Genomic DNA, 19,331 nt, shown 5'->3' with positions numbered 1-19,331 from the left:
AGGGGCTCCTCGTGGCTCCTCCTCCCGGCTGTCTCACCTCCCGACGTGGGTCATCTTGAAGCGTTCGCTGGGCTTGACCTCCACCCCGTCCTTGTACCACTTCCCTGTCACCTTATCGTCCGAGACCTCGCACTTGAACATGGCCTGCTCCTCCGCCTTCACGGTGAGGTCAGCGATGCTCTGGAGCACCTCCAGCTGTTTGTCTGGGGGGGGGGGAAGAAGCAGTGAGATTTTTTTTTTCTTCATTTTTTCATTTTTTAAAATTTAAACTTTATTTACCCAGGGTAGGTTCGCAGAGCACGGATGCTCTTTTGCAACAAATTTTGACCTGAAATGCGCTGGAGCCTATCCCAGCATGCATTGGGAAAAGGCAGGAATGCACCCTGGACAGATCGCCTGGCCATTATTCTGTGACAGTTGTATTTTATATAATTTTATGATGATTAAAAACTAGTTTAGCAATTCAATTTACATCATTAACTCCCTGATGCTATTCATCAATTTATATACAGAGAGAGGGACAGAGAGCCAGAGGCAGAGAAACAGAGACAGAGAGAGCATATGACAGAGAGAGTTATGAAATCTGAAAGGAAAATGAGGACAATAATGATACATATGCATGTATATACGTATCTTATTGAATATCATGTTTGTTTTTCTCCCCATATTTCCATATGATTTGGTTATATATGTAAAATTTCGGAGGAAATAATGCACTTTTAAACTCAAATTTGCAATAGAGAAAGGGAGAAAGAGAGAGAGAGAGAAAGGGGGAGAGAGAGAGGGAGATAGGGAAGGAGAGAGAGAGAGAGAGAGAGAGAAATAAAGCGAATTGAATTGAGAAAGAGAGAGAGGGAGAGACAGAGACGGAAAGGGAGAGTTAGAGAAAAAGTGAGAGAGAGACAGAATGAGGAGAATGAGTTACCACACTGTCATTTGCATTGTTGTCATTACCACAATGTTGTTTGTATTTCATGTTGTTTGTATTCCTATTCCTGTTTCTGTGTGTACGCTTTGGCAATATCTACAAATGTATTTCATGCCAATAAAGCATTTTGAATTTGAATTTGAATTTGACAGAGAGAGAGAGAGAGAGAGGTCTGGGGTCCACTCAGTCAGCAAGACTACACTGCATGGGACCAGTTGAAACCCTACATACTGAATTCTGCAGAAATATCTTCCAAATACAAAGAAAACATCTAACAACGCATGTAGGGCAGAATTAGGCCGATTCCCATTGGTAATAAATATACAAAAAAGAGCTCTAAAATTCTGGATACATCTCAAATCAAGTCCCAATGACACGCTACAATCTAAAGCGCTAAAATCCCAAGAACTGACCCCAGAAAAGAGTCCCCTCAGTCAGCTGGTACTGAAGCCTACTAATTCTGTAACCCAAACTAACCTGCATCACGCTCAGACCAGCACTGCTTACCAGCCGTAAATCAGAATAACCCAAATTATGCAACAAACAAAAAATTTGTATTTGGAACATTGGGATAAAGAAATCAAAACACAAAGTCGACTAAATTGCTATCGAACCCTGAAAAAAGACTATACTCCAGCAGAGTATCTCTTCTCTGTCAGAGATACAAAGCAGAGACGGATCCTGACCAAATACAGACTCAGTGACCATACCCTTGAAATTGAAAAAGGCAGACACAAAAATTCATGGTTACCAAAAGAAAAACGAATATGTGGTCACTGTAAGACAGGAGAGGTTGAGACAGAGATGCACTTCCTCCTAAACTGTACAAAATATACAAATATAAGAAAAATATATTACCACAAATTTTCAGAAATTATAAAAAACTTCCATTCTTTATCAAAGAATGAAAAATGTGCAGTCCTTTTAGGACAAGGACCAACAGCCCCAATTGCGGCTCAATATGTCTCTTCCCATGCAAGACCTCCTTACTACGTGAGCTCTCAATCACGGTTGATGGCACCACAGTGACTGCCTCTCACTCTGCCAAAAGCTTGGGGGTGGTCCTGGCTGACCAACTGGACCTCAAGGAGCACATCAAGGCAACATCACAGTTGTGCAGATTCCTTCTGTACAACATCAGAACGATTTGACCATACCTGACGACGCACTCCACCCAGCTGCTCGTCCAGGCTATGGTGACCTATCGCCTTGATTACTGCAACTCTCTCCTTGCAAGCCTGCAAGCTTGTGCCATACAGCCACTACAGATGATTCAGAATGCCGCTGCCCGACGTCACTCCTCTGCTGCGATCACTCCACTGGCTACCGGTCACTGCCAGGATCCGGTCCAAAGCCCTGACCCTTGCCTACACTGCAGTCAATAGAACAGCCCCCATCTACTTGCAGGACATGATTCGATCCTATGTGCCTGCTTGACCACTCCGCTCTGCGGCAGCAGGGCACCTTGTAACCCCTCCCATCCAACCAAAGGGATCACAGAGCTTCTCCACCCTAGCTCCCCAGTGGTGGAACGAACTCCCCGTCTCTCTCTCCGAACCTCCCCCTCACTACCCATCTTCCGCCGTGGCCTGAAGACTCATCTCTTCAGACTATACCTAGACTAACTACCACCACGCTGTATATTTCACTCTAAATCCACCCCCCCCCCTTTTATGACACTTGTTATATGTTGCCCCATCCCAACACTTTTGGTAATTTGTATTTGTCCTAATACTGTAGCTCATTCTTCTGCCTAGTTGGCTTGGCAGAGGTTAGGTCAGAATAGTGTTCACTGTGTGAACTAAACTGTGTTCTTGGCTAGAAATAGCTGTACAAAATAAGTATTGTATCTTATTGAACCTGTGTTTAGCAGTTGTGTATGACCATGAAATGCACTTTTTGTACGTCGCTTTGGATAAAAGCGTCTGCCAAATAAATGTAATGTAATGTCTCAGCTTGAGTGACCATCCTACATAATTATATTTATTTATTTATTTATTTATTTATTTATTTATTTATTTATTTATTTATTTATTTATTCATTTATTTTTTATTATTATTATTTTCTTTAAATGCTTGTGCCGATTGAACAATATTGTTCTTGTTCTGTTTTTTTATTTTTATAGAATGTTCATTGTTATTAGTATTCCACTGTAAATATGTATTTTGAATTGATTTATGATGCTTTGGCAATATGTACATATGTATTTCCTGCCAATTAAGCAATTTGAATTTGAATTTGAATTTGAGAGAGAGAGAGAAAGGGAGAGAGGAAGGGAGGGAAGGAGAGAGAGAGAGAGAGAGAGAGAGAAGAACTCATAACAAAGTGATGTGCCCGGTCAGAGTTGAAGTCAGAGCTATACAGGGAGGTGTTAATAATCTGTATGAAGCATGAGGAGCATATTAACAGACATTCATATAGAAATGTGCGATAACATCACAGAGTTTTACACTCCACGCACAACTAAGAGCCTGCTTAGATCTTCAGATAAGCCCGAGCAGTAATAGACCTTTACTGCGAAAATGAGATTTTCTCTGTAAAAGTTGTAAGCTCCTCTGATCTCTTCAGGAAAATTGTTCCCAGGCCTGAGCCTCGCTTTTAAAAACTCGTTCCTAATTGACTGCTACACCCTTTTCACCGTTTTCGCTAATTCAAAGCCATTCTGCCATGTTTTCACGCTTTTAATTTGTCTGAAGTATTGTGCGGCCCTGTCCTTGCTTCGTTTCACCTCACGCTGTTTTTCTTACATTGCCATTCGTGTTCTTTTAAAAGGATTATTCACCTTCTGGGTTTAAAAAAAAAAAAAACCATTTCAGATTTAGAGTATGTCCTGAATTGGCCCAGACAGGTTTTGAGTGGGCTAAAGGATATTTAGATATATGCAGGAGTTTGTAACTCCCTCGTATTTCCCTCTGTGATTTCCGAGTCTCTGTGTGTGGCCTCCCATAACCCCCGAAGCCTTCTATTCCCACTGCTACTGTTCCACACAATGACCTGCAGTAACCTTTCAACAGCAGACCAGTGGCCGCATTAATGTGTGGACAGAGCAGGTGAGAATCTGCAGTCTATCCAGACGCCTCGCTGCTGGCGGATTCCATGTGGTAGAGCGGCTCTCTTGGCCTTGAATACCCAAACCCCAGGAAGGCTTTGGAAAAATAGCGATGTTTTGACAGCGTCCAAAAAGTGAACCATCCCTTTAACCTCTTGTGCACTTTTAGCTGCACATGTAGAAAAATGTGGCTAGATAGAACATTATTAAAGCTTTTGGTTGTTAAAGGGTAGAATATTAAATGGTACCTTCCACTTCCAGTTCAGCCTTGGACTGTCCCCCATTGGTGTATACGTAGTACATTCCGATGTCCTCCTTTTCCGCCTCTTGGATGATCAGCCAGTGCTTCTTGCCGTCCTTCTTGAAGCGGTACTTCCCGTCTCTCGTCAGCTCGACGCCGTCCTTCATCCTGAGCAACGGGAGGGAGAGAACGAGACAGAGAGCGAGAGAAAGAGAGAGACAGACAGAGAGACCGAGAGGGAGACAGAGAGAGAGAGAGAGGGAGAGAGAGAGACAGAGAGCGAGAGAGAGAGAGACAGAGAGCGAGAGAGAGAGAGAGAGCAAGAGAAAGCGAGACAGAGCGAGAGCGAGACAGAGAGAGAGAGAGAGAGAGAGGGAGCGAGAGAAAGGGGAGAAATGAGGGATTTGTGACGTCCGAAGACTGACGTAACAAGATGCGTTGTCTGTGGAAACTCGCCAGGCGTCAGGGGCGTTCTCGCGGCCGGGCGGATGGCGGGAATACTCAGAGGCTGTCGAGCTTACCATATGACGTTGGCGCCCTCCTCGGACACCTCCACCTCAAACTCCACCCTGTCTCCGACCACCACGTGCATGTCGTCCAGGAGCTTGGTAACGGTGACGGGGGGCTCTGGGGAGGGGTGGGGGGGGTGGAAGCATCAGAGACAGAGGTTTGGGAACTCACTTATTATGCTTCATCAACACAATTTTAAATCAAATGGAGCCTTGGTGGGATAATCAAAATTTGAGAGGGACGATCATTTTTTTGCCAAACTTTTTCTCCTGTTTTTGGAAATCGTGCTTTATCAGTGCTCGCTGCCGCAACCTCCATGACCGTGAGGAGACAGGCACATGTGACATCAACTGCCGCTCGTCATCATGCCGTAATTTGCGAGCGACGCTCACACAGGCATGAGGTGGAGGAAGACGTTACATGTGCTGACTTGCGGGGGCCCGGTCGACCAGCAGGGGTCACTCACGCGCGACGAGACACTACAGTCCCGGCCGAATGCGACCCTCCCAACTGTGGGCAACGGGACAGCCGATTGGGGGAACCAGACCGGAGTACTGAGCCAATCGAATGCGCTAAAACAGCGCCTTAACAGGACGAGCTGCCTAGAGGCTCCCTCTGAGTGTCAGTCGCTAAGCGTGCTGTGGGTGACGGCGTTGCGACTGATACCGTCGCCGCGACCGCTAAAAAAAAAAAGAAGGCGGAGGGAAGCGTTCCGAAACAGAAGGAGGGCCGTACCCTTGACGAAGACCTCCGTGAAGCTCTTGTCCTCGCCGATCACGCACTCGTAGGCCGCATCGTCCGCCAGGGTGCACCTGTTGATCGTCAGGGTCCTCTTGTTCCCCTGAGCCTCAAACAGGTACCTGACGGGACAGAGCGAGATCACGTTTGGTGAGATTCTGGAGAGGGATGGAGGTGCAGATTAGCATATAGCCAGTCGGGGAAGGGGGGGGGGTGGTGTTGGGGGCTTGCAGGGGTCGGGGGCTACGTATGGGAAATGTGACCTACTACTCGCCGACTGGGAACTGTAGTCCCCCTGACAGAAGTGGCTTTTTTTGGCCAAGCATTCAGGCCCAAAAAAAGGGACCGGAATGCTTGTCGGTAAGCTAACAAGCCTCAGGTGGCCACTTGAAAATACAAGGCTGGGTAAACAGATAAGATGAGAAATATCAGCTAGGGAAGTGGTCCAGGAGAAGGAAATAAATAAGGGCAGTGTCATGTTTATGGGCCAGAGCCCAGTCCCTCAGCAGCCCTGCTCTGACCTGCTGTGTGTGGCTGGAAGTGCTCTCCCACAGCTCCGCTGTTCCAGCCCTTTGACCTTAGTCACGTGATCCTTTGCTGCGGATGGACCCCCAGTGTGAGCGCTACACTTGGCTGCCCAAGCAGCTCTGCTCGGCTGGCCCTGAGTTACAGCACTGAACACCACCGTCTCACACACCAACACTCTCCTGAACGAACTCCCCTGAACACCACTGCCTCACACACCAACACTCTCCTGTACAAACCCCACTGAACACCACTGCCTCACACACCAACACTCTCCTGTACAAACCCCACTGAACACCACTGCCTCACACCAACACTCTCCGGTACAACCTCTCCTCTTACTGCAGTTCCCATTAGGACTGTGCTCATTCTTACAGCCCTAAACACACACACACACGTACACACACACACACACACATACGTACAGTACACAGACACACACACACACACACACACACACATTCTAAGCCTCTCACGCAGAGCACCGCTCCCGGTCCCAGCCTTACTTGGCGGAGGGTTTGATCTCCTGTCCGTTTTTCAGCCATTTTATCGGAGCGTTGATGTCGGCCACCTCCACGCACATCTGGATCCTCCTGCCCTTGTCCACAGTGTAGGCCGACTCCAGCTTCTTCAGGAAGGCTGAAATCAGCAGAGCATCACAGCTGCACATACTGACTCAGGACTCCTCACACCGTGGACCTGGCACACCACACGCCCTGGCTTCTGCTTTCAGTACAAAATTCCAACTGAAGTAATTAGGTCAAGTGAGTCACCTGCTGTTAATTTCCCCTCTCTTACCTGCCTATCATTCATGCAACCAATCACATTTCACAATGGATATTACTGTATTAGGGTCTTGAAATACTCACTCTCTCCTCATTTAAAACTTCATTACCCATACTACCTTTCTTTATGTATATACTTGTGTTTACTGAGTGACACCTGATGAAGTTGGTTAAAGGGAAGAAAGTATGCGTGCCTTCACAGTAATCTGTTCAGTTCTGCAAAAACAGTACGGAGAAAGAGCTGGGACAAAAAAGGGATTTAAGTTGAAAAATTCACACTTGTGAATGAAAAATGGTTTCTTTGGGGAGGGCACTTGTGAGGATGGAAGCTATAGAGCTGCACTCAGCTGAACCTGAGCAAATACATGACGCCCTGACCCTGCAAACCCCACGTATTCTCTACACCACCTACACTTACACCTACACCCTCCTATTCATTCACATATGCTATGGTTACACCCCCGCCACACCCACACATTCACACCTTCATATCCATCTGCACCCAGGTCCACACCCCTAACTCTCTGATCTACTTATCTATGTCTCTTCCAGAGCTATGCCTACGCCCAGGCCGACGCTCACATCCGCACCCGTGCCCGCCCTAACACCCACTCCCATGCCGAGGCCCGCGCCTCACCGTCACACTTTTTGGGCTCCACCCTCATCTTTTTCAGCCGCTTGAGCATGCCCCTCAGGTCCGTGATGCCGTACTGGAAGGCGATCTTCTCGTAGTCGCAGGGCTTGGCTTTCTTCAGGATCTCCCACACGTCCACTTCCTCCTTCGGCTCCTCCACCTTCACCTCCCTGGAACAGATCAATAATTACACGTTAATTACACGTTAATTACATGTTAATTACACGTTAATTACACGTAAATTACACATAAATTACATATAAATTGCATGTTAATTACATGTTAATTAATATGTAAGGGTGTCATAATTGTGTTTATTAACAACTGTCAGGGCTTAAAAATGAAAAGGAAAACCAAAAGCAAAAGGCATTTTTGCAGGAACAAAAATGAAAACCCGAAACAAAAAACAAGAAAAGATTCTGACAGCAACACCCTTTTAAAAATATAAGGCTGAACCGTGAGTACATTAATGCATTTTGAAGACAGATTTCCTTTGTCAGAACGTGAAAAAATCAACATCACTGTTCACGGACAAAGTCACCCGTTGGACGTGACTTGTGCAGTTTATAAAGCCAGTCCCGTATTTGACCTCTGTAGCTCCTGCTACCCTACACCATGTAAATTCTTGGAGTTCAGCAGCTTATTTGCTGTTCTGACGGGATCTCCCCCCTTAATTTCCCTGCATCGAAGAGCAGCTCCGATGTGGTTATTTTTTCATGGCGCTGTGCTGCATTTACCCTGCCAAGTTATTCAGCGCTAGCGCGGTGTGATATTGTCTGCCTGCCGCGTTTTTCCTCCTCCCCAGCATGCATTTCTTTTTCCAAACCGGGGGAGGGTGGTGATGGGGGGGCAGGCCTTCATGTAGGCAGTCGTAATTGAAACAGTCAAAGGCCATGTGAACCTTAGAGATCAACTGCTACACAACTAAAAAAAAAAAAAACTCTTCACTTTTCCCACGTTTATTATTATTTTCAGAAACATGGTCACAAAGATGAAGTTTTGAGCCAGGCTATTAGGCTGGTTTCAGTGTTTGGGAGGTGGGCGTAAAGGGTAGGAAATTAACAGGTTTTTATTTCGTTTTAACTGAATGATTATCCTCCTTATTGTGATTATTGTAATTATTATTGTTTGGTTATGTCAATTATTTCTGGGCATATTGTGTTGTATTTTATTTTTAATGTAATGCCTTTTTGTAAAGCTTTGGCAACACATGTGAGCAAGAAAGTCAAATCTTTCAGGAATCCATAGCCATCAAAAGCCAATAGCGCAGAACGAAAAGGATGAACTTGCTTTGTCACTTGGTTACCAAGCCTCAAGGGGGGAAAGGGGGGGGGGCGGAGAGGAGGGAGAGGGAGAGACAAAAGCAAACAAGCGACATGTCAAACAGACAGCCGATTTTGGTCATCCCACAGCGACCACGCGCGTTCATTAGCACACCCCCCTACAGTACAGCTAGAGAGCGCGCGTTCATTAGCACACCCCCCTACAGTACAGCTAGAGAGCGTGTGTTCATTAGCACACCCCCCTACAGTACAGCTAGAGAGCGTGTGTTCATTAGCACACCCCCCTACAGTACAGCTAGAGAGCGCGCGTTCATTAGCACACCCCCCTACAGTACAGCTAGAGAGCGTGCGTTCATTAGCACACCCCCCTACAGTACAGCTAGAGAGCGCGCGTTCATTAGCACACCCCCCTACAGTACAGCTAGAGAGCGCGCGTTCATTAGCACGCCCCCTACAGTACAGCTAGAGAGCGTGCTTCATTAGCACACCCCCTACAGTACAGCTAGAGAGCGCGCGTTCATTAGCACACCCCCTACAGTACAGTAGAGAGCGCGTTCATTAGCACACCCCCCTACAGTACAGCTAGAGAGCGCGCGTTCATTAGCACACCCCCCTACAGTACAGCTAGAGAGCGCGCGTTCATTAGCACACCCCCCTACAGTACAGCTAGAGAGCGCGCGTTCATTAGCACACCCCCTACAGTACAGCTAGAGAGCGCGCGTTCATTAGCACACCCCCTACAGTACAGCTAGAGAGCGCGCGTTCATTAGCACACCCCCCTACAGTACAGCTAGAGAGCGCGCGTTCATTAGCACACCCCCTACAGTACAGTAGAGAGCGCGCGTTCATTAGCACACCCCCCTACAGTACAGCTAGAGAGCGCGCGTTCATTAGCACACCCCCCTACAGTACAGCTAGAGAGCGCGCGTTCATTAGCACACCCCCCTACAGTACAGCTAGAGAGCGCGCGTTCATTAGCACACCCCCCTACAGTACAGTTAGAGAGCGCGCGTTCATTAGCACACCCCCCTACAGTACAGTTAGAGAGCGCGCGTTCATTAGCACACCCCCCTACAGTACAGCTAGAGAGCGCGCGTTCATTAGCACACCCCCCTACAGTAGGAGGAGGGGGTGGTGGCAGGAAGGGGGAGTGCCGATTTGAGAAAGCACCCCCGGGTTCTGCTGTTTCCTATTCTGAGTGAGTGGCACCGGTGACATTTGATGAGGCGTCTGAGAGCCAATCGATACAGCAATATGAGCGAAGGATCTGCACAGACCAGAGCAGAGGAGGATCTGGTGCGTTCTCAGAGACAGAGAGGGGATGGGTGGCACTGTGGGCAGAAGGGGAGGGGTGATGTGGAACTCTCACCTTTTCTTCAGTAAAGCGCTGAAGTCCAGGTCACCTGCATCCTCACTTGCGTCTCCCCTACCAGAGGAACCAGAGGGAGTTAATACATTACACACCGCACACGCGCATACACACCACACACACACACACACACACCGCACACGCGCATACACACCACACACACACACACACACACCGCACACCGCGCATACACACCGCACACACACACACCGCACACACACACACACACACACCACACCACACACGCACACACCACACACACACACACACACCGCACACGCGCATACACACCGCACACACACACACTGCACACGCGCATACACACACACACACGCACACCATACACGCACATGCACACGCGCACCTATACACACACACACACCGCACACGCGCATACACACACCGCACACACACACACACACACACGCACACCATACACACACACACGCGCATACACACATACACGCACACACCATACACGCACACGCACACCTATACACACACTCACACACACACGCGCACACATACACTCACACACACACACGCGTGCACACACACATACACAGACACATCACACACACGCACACACACACATACACGCGCACACACACACGCGCACACACGCACACACAAGCATGCACACACACACACATACTCACACACACTCATATATTCACACACCAAAAATTGGGTCAGTTCTTAGTTGAATACAGAACTGACAAATTCTAATTCAATTTTCGATATTGAATTCAAAATGATATAGTTCACAAGATATATCATCATTTGAAAGAAACTGCATTTTATTCAAAGATTTTTCAATGCTTAATATATTCCATTTGTCACACGAAACAAATGTGTGGCATTGAACATTTTAATGTATATATTCAAATAATTTTAATGACACCATTAAGATTAGCTTTTAGCACATAAACACAAATGCAGTTGCATGCAAGTCTGTTAATGCAGCAGACATATTAACACATTAAACCTAATAAGCTCTTACCCACTTTCTCCCGCTTTGCCTCTGACAATGAAAAAGAGTTTGAGAAGAGTGATGAATACTAAAGTACTGTACCATACCATACTGACTGTAGCCTGTGTGTACAGTAGAGCGTATCATACTGACTGTACCCTGTGTGTACAGTAGAGTGTATCATACTGACTGTACCCTGTGTGTACAGTAGAGTGTATCATACTGACTGTACCCTGTGTGTACAGTATAGTGTGTGTATCATATTGACTGTACCCTGTGTGTACAGTAGAGTGTGTGTATCATACTGACTGTAGCCTGTGTGTACAGTATAGTGTGCATACTGACTGTACCCTGTGTGTACAGTAGAGTGTGTGTATCATACTGACTGTACCCTGTGTGTACAGCATAGTGTATCATACTGACTGTACCCTGTGTGTACAGTAGAGTGTGTATCACACTGACTGTACCCTGTGTGTACAGTAATGTGTGCATACTGACTGTACCCTGTGTGTACAGCATAGTGTATCATACTGACTGTACCCTGTGTGTACAGTAGAGTGTGTATCACACTGACTGTACCCTGTGTGTACAGTACACCTGTAATACCGAATCAAACGCTTGCACACACACACACACACACACACACACAATAAGACTTCCATACTGGTAACATTGTGCATACGCATGCATGCTACGATCAGCCCAACAAGCACTCACCCTTTTCCGCAGACAACAGCAAGAAGATTTTAGCATCGGGAGTCGAGTGTGAACTATCGAGGGACCAGGCTGGCTTGCTGAGGTATGCATAAGAAGACACAGACGGCCTTGCACGTAAAAAAAAGCGACATGCACGTTCTCGCTGATACTCACGATCTTTTGAACGCTTCCAGAATGTTCCCGCTCCCCGTGTCTTCAGCAACTGACGAACAGAAGCAAGTCAAACGTTAAACGAGCAAACTGACACTCTGACACGCCAATATTCTGAATCGGGTTCACTGATTGGCTCAGTCAACCACTTTTTTTTCTGAATATTACAGGATAGCTACACACATTAACAGATTATTCTTATAGTGTTTATTCACAGCATCTCTTTATAAATCCTTCAAGTACTTCTTTCCTTGAGCAGCTACAACCGGAAATAACATGAAATCCGACAGCTATTACTGGAAATAACAATTTCTAAAATGCTAATTGTGTAATATGCACATACATATAGCCTCTTGAGGCTTAAGATTACTGTGCTGGAGTTACCTAAAGTGTGTTTTCTGAAGTAAATAATGAATGTGCTATTGCCCTTATAGCAGCCAATGTATAGCTCATTAAATATTAAATATTCTTTAAATATGTAAGATTTCCTTCATTGCAAAGAAAAAAGTTCCAGGCCAATCGAAAACATGCATTAAAACTGAAATAGAATTTAAAACCCCCAGAAAGTGAACTGTCCCCATTAAGTACTTTGCCGTAAAACAGCAGTGCCCCACCTGGGAATAAAACCTGCAGTCTCTTCTGCAAGCTCACTGGACTGACCATCACACAATGGTTCTGCAAAAAATCTGACCCAACTTGACTGGCATTCTGACGCTGGACAACTTATCTATATCAAATTATCTATATTAAAGTTTCAAAGACAATCTTTCATATTTAAAGGAAATATTTTAAAGTGGCCGTCCATGCAATTTCGTGACGTCCCTCGGCTCTGTGTGGAATTTGTGGGAAACACAGTTATTTTGTGGCACGTATGAGATATCGGCCTACTCAAAATAGTGTCTCCTGTTTATGGAAAGACGGACGTAACATTTGGTGAGGTCGGCCATTTTCATTCTGTGTATGGATGATAAAATAAAGATGAAATGACGATAAAACGATCCCCACGCACCTTCCACAGTCACTTCGAAGGTGCAGCTGTCGCACTTGTCTTTCGCAGTGACCTCACATCTGTAGCCCCCAGCATCCGTCTCCACGACCTTCATAATCCTCATCTCGTAAGTGTACACCTACAGGAACAGGGGAAGGAAGTGGGCCTTTACCCAGAATGCACCACTGACCAACACTGGCGCAAAGTGCAATTACTTACACTAAACATAGAGGCAGATATACTAGCACATCTCCAAAAACAGTGGCTGTGTGTAACCCCACCCCCCACCCAGCACACACAAACAGGAAACTTGCTCACAAACACCACAGCTGAATTAGATGCCCATTGTGCTTCAAGCCAGCTAAATAAAAGAGGACTGGAGAGGTGCTCAACAGCCAGGAAAACTAGAGAAAAAACTCCTTACACATCGGCGGCGGGTGAGGTGAGTTCCCCTTCATCGCCGTAAAACACTTTGAGCGTTCGGAAAAAGCGCCACATAAAACGCAAACGATTCGTTCGTTCACACATTCGTTCGTTCGTAAACTATGCGGGAGCTGATGATTCAGCCCTCACCTTGGTGTTCCGGTCGTAGGTCTCCTTGAACTGCAGGTGCTTCCCCGCCTTGCTGCCCAGGTCCAGCCACTTCCCCTTCAGCCATTTCATGGTCGGCTTCCTCAGCATGTTGGAGGCGTCCACCTTGGCGACGAACGTGATGTCCTTCCCTAACCGCGACGGACGCACAACCGTTAGCGTACAGCCGGCAACAGGCGACCGGACAGACCGGCCCTCCGTTAGCCGTGGAGGGCGCGCGCGGTACAGTTTACGGCAGTTGTTTACGAAAGAGGGGCGACTGGAGGTTAAAAAAAAAACCAAGCCGCTAGACGAGGATGGCGGTATGGCGGCGCCGGAGACTCACCTTTCGTGGCGGTGGTGCTGTCCGGCTTCTCCACGAACAGGCCACTGAGCTCCGTCTTCACTTCACCTGCGATTCAGGGGGATCACATGACAACACGCACTCTCCCCGATCTAGTCCTCTCTCCTAACAGTCGAGAAATGTGACTGATAACACATAACAGATCTTAATTTGTCATTATGTCTTCAACCAAAAATATTATTATTATTATGATGATGATGATGATGATGATTATTATTATCACCTCTGAGATTCTGAGGATGAATATTGGCATTATAAATGCATTAATTATTAGTTAAGCTGTATAAATAAACTAGAAACACAGGGTGCAAACCACCCTGTGATGCAGTGGAAAGTATCTGCAGATTAATGGAAGTTTCTTTATTGTTATTTAGCAGATGCTCTTTTCCAGACTGACTTAACCACTGTGTTCTGTTTACTGATTAGCAACTGTTAGCCTGGGTCAAATATACCCAGGAAGCAAATGCAGAAGATGCACAACAAACAGAAACGTAAAAAATAAATTTAGATGGGTGAAGTCACTGGTTATGAAACACATCTCTCAAAAGTGTCTTTCCTCTTTTACTAAAAGTTTAAAATGGCTCAATTTGACCCAAACCGAACACAAGAGCAAAAATGCAAACTCAATTACAGAGAAAGTAAAGCTGACATCATTATTCTCTGAAAGAACATTTTGCATCTTATAGTTTAGGTAGGGTGGGTCAGACCACATATTCATTTTTGGTTTTAAACCATGTATCACACTAGTTCCGTTTTAATTACATTATGTTGTACATAGAAATGCAATTACAATTGCATTTAATTACATTAATTACATAAATACTATATTTAAAGAGAATATGCTACATAACATACCATCTCTGGTTGGCATGGTTACTGTGCATGTCTATGTAGTGGTTCTGTTGTGTTGTTCTGTTTGCAGAACCTTAGTCTCAGTTAAGTAAAGAAGCTTCCATTGAATGACTGGACATAAGAGAAAGCCTGAAGCTCTCCACCCACTTATGACTGAATATTTCCTGCATCATAAATAAAGACATCTTCACATTCAGCTTCAATATCTGAGTTCCAAAAAGTATGAGTGATCAATTTAGTTTTTATTGAGAAATCTTTTCAGTGAGATCTCACTTTGAGCCCATTTGGATCTCACTCCTAAACCTTAAAAACTTAAAAATAAAATCAATCTTGGCAAATAAAGCCGTGTTTTGCTCCCACAAAATGTTAAAATTAAATTATTTAACTTCTCGTACTCCCTTTTTTTCATGAGGTTTCAGTTCTGTCGCTTACTTGCTTTTCACTTTCGTCCCAGGTCCTGTAATTTGTTTTGTCACAGCGACTGTGATATTTTAAATCAGCGTTTTCTGATATTTTCAAATATATGTGAAAAACTGCTGATACTCACCATCAGCAGGTCCATCTGAGAGAAAGAAGGAAAGAAGTGAAAGAACATATTAGGCACTATTCCTGCCAGACGCACACTCATCTTCCCCCTGGTGGAAAGTGTGAGGGTACGAACAGGCACACAGACACAAAATCACCATGACGATCCTCCGCCGGTCGTGGGTGTCGACTGATAAAGTGGACCAGCCACTTCAATGCTTGGAGCATTAATATTATTATTATTATTATTATTATTATTATTATTATTATTGTTGTTGTTGTTGTTGTTGTTGTTGTTGTTGTTGTTGTTGTTGTTGTTGTTATTATTATTATACATTTTGTAGTTTATAGTTTTACAGTTAGAGTTAACAATATAGGCATAAGGTAAATACGTATTGTACATATGTTTTAGCCACACTGATTGGCCTTTGAACAGCGAATGAAGACTTACATACTGTCCCGTACAAACCAAACTTCCAAATTCAGCAGAATTCATCGAGGAATTCCTGCTTGGAAAAGTTCATAAACAGCCAGAGGTCGATGAACTGAGGGGATTTGGCTGTTCCACGAATGTTATCGAAATGATATATAAAAAGACAACAAGCTATGATACAACATACAAAATACCAAATATATACCTGCATCATGTAATGAATATAAACTACTTCAATGATATATCACCCCGTTCTAGTGGTTAAAATGTATTGTTATAAGATAAGGTAAGGGGTTCAATAAGATATGCTTTATTGAACGCTGTGGGGTAATTTGTCCTCTGCATTTGACCCATCCTTAGTTACCTAGGAGCAGTGGGCAGCCACAGTGCAGCACCCGGGGACCAACTCCAGTTCTGAGGCAAGTGCCTTGGTCAAGGGCACCTGCAGGAGCACACCTAACATGCATGTCTTTGAGTTGTATGTTTTATAGTTTATATGTTGAATCACCAATATTGTCACATTTCAAAAATATACCAGCTGGATAGAGTAATTATTGATATATTTTTTGCATTTTACATAATTAAAAAAAAATGCAATTCTTAGTTTATATGAAAAGAACCTTTATTCAGCCATTAAAATGTGGGCAATCACGCGAAAGCGAGATTTAAGAACACAAATCGAGACTGAATCCTGAGTTTCCGCAGTCTGAACAGGGTGGGAGTCCGGGCAGTGGGGGAATGAGGTCATGTGACCCGCCACCTCACCACAGTTCCGCTCTCAGCAGAGAGTGCTCAGTCTCCGTCTGCTCTGCTGATGGCCCCGGGTGCCATCGGGGGGCGGGCCAGGCACGGAGACCCCCCACTTCATCTGTCTCTGTCTGACAGAAACACTGACTCCTGCTGACAGACGCCAGCCCTGCACGCGAGACCGGCAGGGTGACCGTGTCTGAGTCAGAGTCAGGGAATCCCACAAGCACAGACACGTATGTACTCATATACACACACACACATACCCACACACACACACACACACACTCACTCACGCACACACACACACCTACACACACTCACACACACACCTACACACACTCACACACACATGCACACATACACACATATACACACACACACACTTGCACATATTCACACATACACACTCACTCACACACACACGCACATACCAACACATACACATACACATACACACACACACACGCACACACACATACACATATTCACACTCACTCACACACACTGCTTGTTTTATCTCTTACTTTGCCCTCTTATCTGGCTCTCTCTGTCTCTCTCTCCCTCCCTATCTCTTCCTCCCTCTTTTTCCCTCTCTCTCTCTCTCTCTCTCTCTCTCTCTCTCTCTCTCTCACTCTGGCTGAACAGGAGCGTGGTAAACAGACATTAGCATGCAGTGACAGAGAGAGGCCTCACCAGCTGATCTGAGCGGAAGGCCTGAAGAGTGACTAAGAGGGACCTTCGGTCCCCACGAGTGGGGAAAACATGAAACTTACAGGAACACACACTCACTCGCAGTGCATGCCCCACATACACACATCGTGCATATGCATGTGACATGCCTGTGCATACACACACCCGTCAAGTGCGTACCGTACGGACATCTAGAGCGGCACAAACATGTGTGTAAACACACGGCAGCCCTCATAAGTGGCTCGAAACACACAAAGGCCTATCCGTACAGTCACTCATTCATAGATACAGAAACACACAGAGGCCTGTGCGTACAGTCACTCATTCATAGATACAGAAACACACAAAGGCCTGTGCATACAGTCACTCATTCATAGATACAGAAACACACGAAGGCCTGTGCGTACAGTCATTCATTCATAGATACAGAAACACACAAAGGCCCATACGTACAGTCACTCATTCATAGATACAGAAACACACAAAGGCCTGTGCATACAGTCATTCATTCATAGATACAGCAACACACAAAGGCCTGTGCATACAGTCATTCATTCATAGATACAGAAACACACAAAGGCCTGTGCGTACAGTCATTCATTCATAGATACAGAAACACACAAAGGCCTGTGCATACAGTCATTCATTCATAGATACAGAAACACACAAAGGCCTGTGCATACAGTCATTCATTCATAGATACAGAAACACACAAAGGCCTGTGCGTACAGTCATTCATTCATAGATACAGAAACACACAAAGGCCTGTGCGTACAGTCATTCATTCATAGATACAGAAACACACGAAGGCCCGTGCGTACAGTCATTCATTCATAGATACATTCATAACTAATGTTCAGACGCATCGCAGAAAACGTTCAGCATCTGCAGGCACACACTGAAGGAAATTAGCAGCTCTTTGACTGAAATGGACAGACCGACAACCACAGCAACCGACCGGACTCCAGATAGATGCAGTAACTGAAACCTGAAACCTGCATATCCCAGTGCATAAGTGCATAATCTCTGTGCGTGCACATACAATATTGGTATAAAAGAGTGTACATACAAGCACATATGCCTTACGTACACACACACACACACACACACACACACATATTTGTTCCCATGCCATCTTAGTGCACTGTGTCTCACCCTTTTTTGCAGGTTTTGTTTCTGATAATGAAATGAAAGTATTTTAACTGAGGGAAAGGAATCATTTGCAAACACAGCATAGATTAACTGTGTACAATACGTACAGCAGTAACTCGGGCAGGCACATAGCAAACGCTCACGGACACTAAAGACTCCACGGTGACTTTAGCACTGACTGACTGCCAATGCCTCTGAATCTGAGACATGCGACAAGCTTACTCCTGAATAGACACAGACATGTGCACTCTGCATGCACACTGAGATGCGCGCGCACACACACACACACACACACACACACACATACACACACACCACCTCTGTACACTGTACATGCCTCCCTTACCTGGCACTTCAGGTTTAGTCTCTAGTAATGAACAGAACATATGTTGTTGGACTGCAGCACATGGAGACTGCATTAACCTGTTTTTTTTAGACACTAATATGGAACGCTCGCATCCGTAGACACACAAACGCACGTGCAGTACCCCGTACGCACACCTGCACTCTCTCATACAGGCGTCTGCATCTCTGGTCCTGCAGAGCCACAAGCTCCGCCCGTTTCTGTTGTCCCCTGACAATCAGAACCCAGATCTGACCCTTCGTAACCAGGCGAAGTGAGGTAACCGTGTAATCGACCCCTCCGATTGGTTAATTAAGCACAGGGTAGAAAACTAGAAAGCCTGTGGCTCTCCAGGACCAGGGTTGTAGATGCCGGTGCTAATACTGTGTGTTCATATAGACACATCCACCACTATGCAGCACGCCTCTCTTACCTGGCTGTGCAGGTGTTGAATCTAATAAGGAAAGGGAAAGGGTTTTAAACTGAGATTGCAAAAGCATGCTGTAAAGTATGCATAAATCAATGCACACTCAGGCTAACAGATACCGTACTAATGCTGATTTCATACACAGACTGGCACCAATAGACTCGCTTACAGTTATCCAGATGGATAAGCAAACGGTATAATGCACACGCACATGTACACACACACGCGCGCACACACACACACACACTACCTCTGTACACTCCACTTGTCTCTCTTACCTGGAACTGCAGGTTTGAGCTCTGATAATGAACAGATAGTATCATTGTAAAGTTGT

At 45.5% G+C, this 19,331-nt stretch overlaps 1 protein-coding gene across 1 annotated transcript in view; it reads right to left on the bottom strand.

Annotated features, from left to right (window-relative positions):
• The window catches only part of mybpc2a (myosin binding protein Ca), a 30,291-nt gene extending 16,379 nt beyond the window's left edge, over positions 1-13,912 (bottom strand). Inside the window, exons 1-11 of the mRNA XM_064315459.1 lie at positions 13,808-13,912; positions 13,465-13,613; positions 12,913-13,030; positions 11,907-11,955; positions 10,064-10,120; positions 7,415-7,581; positions 6,499-6,631; positions 5,465-5,589; positions 4,741-4,846; positions 4,227-4,387; positions 38-203 (exon numbers count right to left, since the gene is read on the bottom strand). Coding sequence (XP_064171529.1) covers positions 38-203; positions 4,227-4,387; positions 4,741-4,846; positions 5,465-5,589; positions 6,499-6,631; positions 7,415-7,581; positions 10,064-10,120; positions 11,907-11,955; positions 12,913-13,030; positions 13,465-13,572 — 1,190 coding nt within the window. The 5' untranslated portion in view covers positions 13,573-13,613; positions 13,808-13,912. The remainder of the gene's footprint in view (positions 1-37; positions 204-4,226; positions 4,388-4,740; positions 4,847-5,464; positions 5,590-6,498; positions 6,632-7,414; positions 7,582-10,063; positions 10,121-11,906; positions 11,956-12,912; positions 13,031-13,464; positions 13,614-13,807) is intronic.
• Positions 13,913-19,331: the final 5,419 nt, after the last annotated feature.

This window comes from Anguilla rostrata, chromosome 17, assembly GCF_018555375.3.
Source record: "Anguilla rostrata isolate EN2019 chromosome 17, ASM1855537v3, whole genome shotgun sequence".
Taxonomy (NCBI): domain Eukaryota; kingdom Metazoa; phylum Chordata; class Actinopteri; order Anguilliformes; family Anguillidae; genus Anguilla; species Anguilla rostrata.
The sequence above is the reverse complement of the archived record's forward strand: the minus strand, read 5'-3'. Positions and strand labels throughout refer to the sequence as shown.